The 9,469-nt window shown below is 38.1% G+C and overlaps 1 protein-coding gene across 1 annotated transcript; it reads right to left on the reverse strand.

Annotated features, from left to right (window-relative positions):
- Window positions 1-238: 238 nt before the first annotated feature.
- On the reverse strand, window positions 239-8,457 carry LOC122478799 (C-X-C motif chemokine 15-like). The gene is made up of 4 exons (XM_043572481.1): window positions 8,203-8,457; window positions 7,413-7,542; window positions 2,579-2,662; window positions 239-1,227 (listed from the first exon to the last, which is right to left on the reverse strand). Exons 1-4 carry the CDS (start codon window positions 8,264-8,266, stop codon window positions 1,215-1,217), a joined length of 291 nt encoding a protein of 96 aa, XP_043428416.1. The 5' UTR covers window positions 8,267-8,457; the 3' UTR covers window positions 239-1,214.
- Window positions 8,458-9,469: the final 1,012 nt, after the last annotated feature.

The raw sequence follows: 9,469 nt of genomic DNA on the forward strand, positions 1-9,469 counted from the left end.
TTAGTGCCCTTATCTAAAAAAAAAGATGGTCAGAGAGCTAGCTCTCTTTTTCCTCCATGGGAAGACACAGCAAGGAAATAGCTATTTGTAAACCAGGAAGAGGACCTTTTCAAGTACTTGGCCTTTCTGGCACCCTGATCTTGGACTCCTGGCTCCCAGAACTATGAGAAATAAGTTGTTGTTTAAGCCACCCAGTCTAGGGTAATTTGTTAGCAGCCCCAACTGAGAACATCACTCATCTGTTGAAACATTTTTATTTTCAGAACGATAAAAAAAAATTATATACATATATATTCTCTCAATATGGTGTTGCATATCCAGAAATTCTACCTAAAAGAAGTTAAATGGTTAAAACACAGCCTTAGTTCTGCATTTTCTATTTCATCTTTCCGAGGCATCATCCTCGTGATCTTCCTTGGGTCTCAATGGTCTTAAATTTCCTTCCCTTCCTCTTCCAACCTGACGACCTTACAGTTTCCTAGGGTGGGTTGCCTCTACTCTTGGCTGAGGTTATCTATCAGGTTTGCTTTATTTAAGAGTAAATTCTTAAAATTTAAGACCAGTCTATCATACAACTGTATGAACCCCATTTTCTTCTCATTAAATGCATAGATCTTATAACGAATGAAAAATTCCTGTGAAAGAAGCATTGAAGTTTTGACAACTGTAGATAAACAACCTTATTTATACCGAGATCCAAGGTTGTGGATGACTAAAATGGGGAGCAAGTTAAAGCCTTTGGAACTTAAAAGTTCAAGCAATCAAAAGGCCAGAGTGTTGACAAGTTAATCAAGAAAAATGTTGATGTCATTAGGAATAATATCAAAGGATAGGGTCAAGTGAAAAGCAGTGGTCAAATGCCAGAGTGCCTTCGGAAGTTAACTGGTAGGGCACAGCATGGAAAAGGTGGACTCTACTAAGGTGTAGTGAGCCTAACTAGGAAACCTCTAACCTACGATATGAGTTTAGAGAATATTCTTACAACATAATGGAAATTTCATAACCCTCCCTTCCATTATTCCCTCACAAGTAGCCAACCACCTGCCTGAAAACAATGTTTAGGTTGTCAGAATAAGTAAAGAAGGCAGTTCATTTTAGTCAGAAATTAGCATAACTTGATGCTACTCTGAAAGAAACCTCTGGAGGATGTCCAAGCTCACGATGATACCGAGGGCTTCCGATATCCACACGATGTGATGTTCCTTGTGTGACCATCAGTTAGGGGCACTACAATACAAACAGAGCAACAGGTGACTATACAGATACACAGGATTTCCCATGTGTGGCCCCCTGTAAGAAAATAAGAAAAAACCCAGAAGAATAAAGAAAAAATCTCATGTATTCGGTAAGCTAAAAACAGACAGCAGCCATAATTAAGCACTTTACATGTATTATCCCATGATAGAGCAAAGTAAGAACAAACGAAATCATGTAAATCTCGATGTTAAGTGAGTTATTCAAAATGACATAAATTATAGTTGTGGATCTGGAACACTAACCCATAGCTCTGTGAGTCACAAACCTGAGCTCTTCCCACCACATTATACTACTCAACTGCCAAGGTGATCCCCTGGTGGATCATAGTTCCACATACCCTTAATTCGTTTTCCTTTTTTAAATTAATTAATTAACTGTTTTTATTTTAGAGAGAGAGAGTGTCAGTGGGGGAAAGGGGCAAAAGGAGAGGGAGTGAGAGAATCTTAAACAGGGTCCAAGCTCAGTGAGGAGCCTGATGGCGGGGTCGGGGCGGGGGCGGGGGGGCGGGTTGGTGATCCCATAACCCTGGGATCATGACCTGAGTCGAAATCAGGAGTGGGACATTCAACTGACTGAGGCACCCAGGCACTCCCTTTTCATTTTTTAATTTAAAAACCCACAAAATTTAGTTTTTCTAATATGAGTCATAATCTCTGTCTTATGCACTGCGTTGGCTTAAAAATCCTACCATGACTTTTTTTCCCACAAGTTAATCCAAATACACTCCCATTATCACCTGCCTGTCCTTAATGTATCTTCTCCATTCACCAATTTGCAAATTCCATGTGGAGTCTGGATTCTAGAAATGTTGTGCTGGAAGTAAATTTTTTTTTTCTAAAGGGATTTTTTTTTCCTTAAAACTTCTTTCACCAAATGTGTCTATTGCCTGCCTACCTTATCTGCATAAGATAGTGTCTAGCAATATTAGATCATTTTTATATTTAATGGGGATACTTACAACACAGGTCAACTTGGATATCATGTTAAATAGAAGGTAAGAACCAATGGTTCTCAAACTTGGTCATGCATCAGAATCTCCTGGAGGGCTTACTAAAACACAGGTGTTTGGGCCCGACCCCCAGTTTCTGATTTCAGTAAGTCTAAGCTGAGGCCTAAGAATGTGAATTTCTAACAAGTTGCCAGGTGATGATAATTCTGCTGGTCTTGGGACCACACTTTTGGATTCTCTGGTATAGACTCATTCTAATCTTACTGTAATTTTATTCTAATCTATGGCAGAGTCTGTATATATTCATACATATCTTTAATTAAAAGAAAAGAAAGGGAGTTCGAATATGAGAATCCTTGGCGTTAATTATACCTGTTGATAATCTTTTTGATAATAATCATCACCCATTCAGCGTTAGGATCCAAACAAATTAATTTCCCATCTTCCAATGTGACTCTGGAAAAAAAAAAAAAGAGCATTTTGGTTAAGAAATAATTGTACATAATTTAATAATGTTTTAAATGTATTGATTAAAATGATATCAACATGAAATTTTATATTTAAAATGGACATATGGATTTCTCAAACTACATTAATATTATTATTGGAATATGACTTTCAGTCATACCAGTATACATAATGAAATTTTAAAAATCAATTAAAGATAAAACTTTTTCTTAAAGTTTTTGAGATGTCAAGTATGCAGCAAACATTTAGTAGACTTATGCTACACAATTGTTAGACTGGAAAATCTACACAAGGGTAATATCTTCCGGGATTCCAGTTATCAACCACTTACTCTATATTCTTTATCATTATACCTGGGCTAATTGTGTTAGCTTTTGGGACCTCATGAAAGGCTCATTTATTACTGGGGGAGAGAAGAACATAAATTGCTTATTTAAATTAATTCTGAAGTTTAAGTTGCTTCTATAGTTTTTTTTTTTTAAGTTTATTTATTTATTTTGAGAGAGAGACAGCTGAGTGGGAGAGGGAGAGAGGGAGAAAGAGAGAATCCCAAGCAGGCTCTGCACTGTCAGCACAGAGCCTGATGCAGGGCCAAACTCACGAAACTGTGAGACCATGACTTCGGCCAAAATCGGGAGCGGATGCCTAACCACCTGAGCCGCTAGGACACCCTGCTTCTATAGTCTTAAAATCTACTTCGCAGAACCACAAATCTCTACCTCTTTGAAGTTCATTGCATGAATGGAGGACCAGATCATAATAAAAACGATAATGATAATAATGTAATAATAACCCCTTAGCAAATTACCAATACACAGATAGCCACAAAGCATCATACATAGTAGTAAAACCTCGAAAGTATTTCATTTGAAAGCAGAAAGAAGATAAGGATACATGCTATCACCACAGTCATTTCCACAAAGCTAGAAAGATAAAAGGCATAAAGTTCCAAAGGAGGAAAGTAAACTGCCATTATTGCCAGATAAACTACTCAAGTAAAGAGTTGGTGGTTACAAAATCAATACAAAAGTTGGTCTAAATGCTAATAACAACTAGAACAAAATTTTATAAAGTTATTCTTTACAATAGCATCAAAAAATATAAAATGACTAGAAATGTGGGGTTTTTTTTAATAATACAAAAGAAATGGAGACCTTTATGGAGAAAATCATAAAACTTTGGTTCAAGACATTAAAAGAAGCCCTTGATAAAGTGGGTTTCTACGGGATTGATAAAGTGGGATTCTATGTTCTTGAAATAACTCAGAATCATGAAAACGTCAATAATTCACAAATTAATCTATAATGTCAAAGAAACTCAAAATTGTGATGTAATTAGTGCAAATCTGCAAGCTGATTTTAATATTTATATGGAAGAGCAAAAATCCAAGAAAATGTGCTCTGAAGACAACGGAAGAATTTTCCTTTCTTGATGTTAAGAATTACTATACGATGTTAAAGATAGTGCACAAGTAAAGACAAATCGATTCATGGGACAGAATAGAGGGTTCAGAATTGAGGGGAACTCAATTTATGGTAGAATTAGCACTGCGTATCAGTGGGGAAATGATGATATTTTAATAAGTAGTGCTGGAATAATTGATGAACTATTCGGAAAAATAAAATAAAATTGAACAAATCTCTCACATCACATCCTAAAATCAGTTCCAGGTGGGTTAAAGTCTTAAATACAATGGAAAAAAATTGTAAAAGTTTTAGAGGACAATATAGCAGGATATTTCTGTGAAGTCTGTGAAGGAAAGTTTTTTTTTGAAACGAGACACTAAATGTGCCAACCAGAAAAAAAAAAAAAGCATATGGTTTAAGTCGGTATGTAAAAAATACAAATTTACATTAATTGAAAGGACACCATAGAAAGAAGGAAAATACGAGCCGCAAATTGGAAAATGAGTTTTGCTATCCATAAATCTGATAAGCGATTAATACCCAGAATATGTAAAAAACACCTGTGAACCAATAGGGAAATGATAGTATCCTAGTGGGAAAAGAAGCAAAGAAATGAACAGAAATTTCACATAAAAGGGAACATACATGCTTATGAACACATGGAAAAAATACTCAACGTCATTAATTAACAGAGAAATGCAAATTAAACGGGCAATAAAAGATACTGTTACATACCCATCAGGTTAACAACACCAGATGTTGGCCAAATGTGAAACAACAAATGGTTTTATGTAGGAAGGAGTGTTCATTGGTACTGTTACTTTGTAATACAGTGTGGCATAACCTAATAAGGTCAAAGATGTGCAAACCTTAAATGAAACCCAGCAAGTAATAAGAGAAACTCTCATATACCTGAACCATATATGGAGGATGTTGATAATCGCAAAAACGTGGGTAGAACCCAAATGTGCACCAGCAATGGACTGGAGAAGCAAACTTGGTATTTGTTGAGTTAGTATTCCTACAACGGGATACTAAGTGTCATTTAAACTGAAAAAAGGACAGCTAAACATATCAGAATGCATGTATTGTAGAATAAAATGTTGAATAATAGAATTAAGTCAAAGAGTATATACAGCATGATGCCCTGAAGTTCAAAAGCAGGCTGTCTTAGTCCATTTTGGCTGCTATATATATAAAAAACACCACAGACTGGGTGGCTTAACAAATACCATTTCTCACAGTTCTGGAGGTTGGGAAGTTCGTGGTCAAAGTGCCATGGATTTGCTGTCTGGTGAGAACCTGCTTCCTGGTTCATAGAAGGCCACATTCTTACTCTGTCCTCACATGTCGGAAGGTTAGGGAGCTCTCTGTGGTCTCTTTTTTAAGGGCACTAATCCCTTTGTTGAGTGATGAGGGCCCCACCCTCATGACCCAATCACCTCCCAACGTTTCCTCCTCCTAATAACTGTAACGCTGTGGTTTAGGATTTCAACATATGAATTTGGGGGTGCATTCATTCAATCCACATTCAATCCACGCACATTCAATTCACAACACAGGCAAAACTGTAATTGTTTTAGATTTCATACATAGATGGTTTAATGATTTTTAAAAAGCAAGAAACAGCAGCTCAAATAGTAGTTATTTCTTAGCTTGGGATGGGTATATGATTCCGAAGGTGTATTAGTTTGCTAGGACTGCAACAATATACCACAGACGGGGTGGCCTGAACAACAGAAACTTAGTATCTCACAGTATGGGGGCTTTAAGTTCAAGATCAAGGTATTGGCAGGTTTCGTTTCTTCTGAGGCCTCTCACCTTAGCTTGCAGATGGCCATTTTCTTGCTGTGTCCTCACAGGCTTTTCTTTGTGTGTGTGTGCATTTCTAGTGTCTCTTCCTCTTATAAGGACACTAGTCATGTTGGATTAGGGCCCAGCCTTATGACCTCACCTAACCTTAGTTACCTCTTTAATGATCTTATCTCCAAATACAGTCACACTCTGAGCTTTAGGTTGGTAAGACTTCAAAATATAAATTTAGAGAGGACACAATTCAACCCAAACACCAAATAGGTGTTTTGCACATGCAGGCTTCTGATATACGAATTATATTCTAGATTTTGGCCTGGGTGGCAAGTGAACAGATTTTGTTTTATTACTGATCTTTAAATTGCATGTATATATATTTATATACTCTTTTGTATGCATCTTAGACAGAATCCTAAGACTCACCAAGCTTTCCTCCCTTGTCTCCAGGAAGACAATGAGATATTACATCCATGATTATGTCATGTTACATGGCAAAGGGATTTGGCAGACGCAATTAAGGTTACTGATGAGTTGACTAAATTAATCCAAAGAGAGATAATTCACATGTAACCACGTGGGCCCTAAAAGCAGCGTTATCTCTGGTTAGTAGCCGAAGAGAGATATTTGAAGCATGAGATCAGATCAGGGTGGGATAGATTCTTAGTCATGGATATGGAAGAAGCTATGTGGAAGAAACTGAGAGTAGCCTCTAAGAGCTTCAAGTGACCATGAGCCAATGGCCAGAAAGTATATGGATACCTCAATCCTACAACTGCAGAGAACCGATTTCAGCCAACAACACAGATCATCTTGGAAGTGGATTCCTCCCAGATCCTCCAGACAAGACTTCAGCCCAGCTGACATCTTAATTTAAGCTTTATGAAACCCTAAGCAAAGAAACTGGTCAAGCCATTGGCCTACTGACTTACAGAACTTTGAGATAATAAATGGGTTTATTCTATGCCACTGAGTTGTGATAATTTATTACTTAGGAATGAGCCAAAACACTATGTATGATATCGTTCAAAATTTTAAAAAGTTTCAATAAAATGCAGAAGTGTTCTCCCCAGCCTCTAAGCTCTATATTTGTTGAGCTTATTTCTGATGCTTCAGAAAGATTGTCACACCGGCTTTGAGAGCCACTAAGCCATACGGACTCACTATGTTGCCCAAGTGTATAATAGAGAGATCTCTAGAAAATCAAGAATTACCCATGTATTCTTACTGAGGACCATGTAACTTTGCTTCTTGCACATGTTCTTTGACTTCAAAGGCCACTCAAAAGAGTTCACACACTAATCATGTTCCTATTTGAGAGCATTTCACTTTTTTGGAGAGGGTACATGACATTTTCCGAGAGCATAACCACTGGACAATTATCTTCCCACACCGTACATGAATCATGCTCAGGGCCCTGGTCTCTGGCACTCCCAACGTACCGTATTTTTTTAATGCAAATGTCCGCGTTGCAAAGCCCAATCCTAGAGGCTACCATTCTCCCCCACATCTTTACTACTTACATGATTTCTTTCCTGTTGCAGTGAACACCTTCGGGTATCAACTGGACATGTTTAATGAATTTCAGAGAAATAAAATCAGAATGTGTCTGAATACACTGGCATCGCAACTCTTGCCCCTCACAGAGATTGGCTGTGTAAGAAAAGAATGGCAAAACCCCGAGTAAGAACAAAGATAGCGGTTATGTTTTTCCTTTATCCATGCAGCAGGACACCCAGTTCCCAAAATAAGTACCGCGAGGCTAATTTAGAGAGACAAGCACGCAAATCTAATCACCTGCTATTTTTATGATCAACAAACGTTTATTAAGCATCTACGATGTTTGAGGAATGGATACGTGCACTAGACCAATAATTCATTGCTTAAAAGTATGCATGGTCAATAAAATAACTTATTTACAGATACAATCAACTTGATTTCCTTCTATGAAAAGTTTTCAACATAAAAATTTTATGTGAATTCTATCAGTTGAAAGAGGCACTTCCTATCTGTCCACTATCATTGCAACAAATACCCCTAAACTTATTTGCAGTAATGCTCCTGCTGTTATCTTGACTAAGACAAGCACAGATCCTTCCACTTCAATAAATCCAGGAAGCTAAACATATTTTTTAAATTAATCCAACAAGAAATTCTTTGACACCGCACAATCTAAACACATGTTCTGCCAAGGTTTCAATTTTACAGTTGCTATATTTTGCTCAATGCTAAATACAATCTCATCAGCTCTCGAATCTTTTCTAAATTTTTGCAATGCCTAGGAGGAAAATACAAAAGGTGTCACTGCTTTACCAAAGATGCTCAGTGCAAAGACAGCCAGCAGGAGGAATCTTCTTTGTGAGCTCTCAGCAGCCATGTCAGTGCTTGATCTTGATCCTAGTCTGAATGGTGGAGTCAACACCGCAGCCCTCTTTTATGTGCTTTCTGTAGCCCTGGGAATTTTTTGTTGTTCATGCACTCCCCCTTCATTGAAGGATGAAAGGAGCAGTTTATTAAGTAGTGTGTTTGCCACAAGCCAATAAGGAAACTGGGTTTGCTTTTCGAGCTTTGTTGTCGTAAGGGAAAGGGGGGGTTGACGTTTGGGGGCAGGATATGAATTCATTGAAAGGACAAATGAACCTGTTATTTCCTAGGGAGGGAAACTGCATAATTGTGAAGAGTTCCACGCCAGTCAGTTAACAGTGGCTTACACAATGGAGTAAGAATGTCTATGTACTTTTTAAAGGTCATGTTTGTACAAAGTAAGTAATTAAGATGCTTTTCCTCAGTGTGGTATTTGCTTTTAGCTTTTAGACCTATTTGGCATAATCCCACTCAAGGTGATCATAGAATCTGCCAAGCTCCAGGCGCTCTTATAGCATAAGTAACCTACAAAGAAACTGAAGTTCAGGCTATAATAACTCTTGTCCTGGCAAAAATAGCAAACCACAGTTTACTTGTGGTATGAAAGCAGCAGTTTTAATGGGCTTGAAGCTGAAATAAGTAACAGTGAACTACGAGCTCCCATTTTTTTCCTGAAGTAATTTTATAAGTGACCTTCGTTGTTATTCCACACTGGCCACGTTGTCGGGTTTTTTTGTTTTTGTTTTTGTTTGCCTGAATGAACAAATCAAATATCCAAGCATTGGCATTACTCTCCTCACTCTGTCATGACCAAGAACCACAGACTGGGTGGCTTAAACAAGAACCCATTTTCTGTCTCGGAGTTCTGGAGGCCAGAAGCCCCAAATCATAGTGCACACAAAGTCGGTTCTTTCTGAGGGCTCAGACGGAAGGAGCTGTGCCAAGCCTCTCTCCTCGGCTTAGGGGTGGTTGTCTTCATATTCACACGGTGTTCTCCCTGTGTGATTGCCTCCGGATTTCCCCTTTGTATAGAGACACCAGACATATTGGATTGGGGCCACCCTCCTGACCTCGCTCTAATTTGGAAAGACCTTGCCTCTCAATGAGGTACTGTGGGTGAGGACTTTAACCTATGGGTCTGGGGAGTGGCCATGAGGGGACATAATTCAACCCACAACAGCATTTAGCTGAAGAATCAGTGATTACTGAAGGGCCG

Source organism: Prionailurus bengalensis, chromosome B1, assembly GCF_016509475.1.
Source record: "Prionailurus bengalensis isolate Pbe53 chromosome B1, Fcat_Pben_1.1_paternal_pri, whole genome shotgun sequence".
Lineage (NCBI taxonomy): Eukaryota > Metazoa > Chordata > Mammalia > Carnivora > Felidae > Prionailurus > Prionailurus bengalensis.

Excerpts from the sequence above, each read along its gene's own strand:
- LOC122478799 (XM_043572481.1), bottom strand. The coding sequence starts at position 8,266 with ATGGCTGCTGAGAGCTCACAAAGAAGATTCCTCCTGCTGGCTGTCTTT. Across the intron at positions 7,543-8,202 it reads CTTTGCACTGAGCATCTTTG|CCAATCTCTGTGAGGGGCAA; the intron begins GTAAAGCAGTGA and ends TTTCTTACACAG. Across the intron at positions 2,663-7,412 it reads TGCAACAGGAAAGAAATCAT|AGTCACATTGGAAGATGGGA; the intron begins GTAAGTAGTAAA and ends TTTTTTTTCCAG.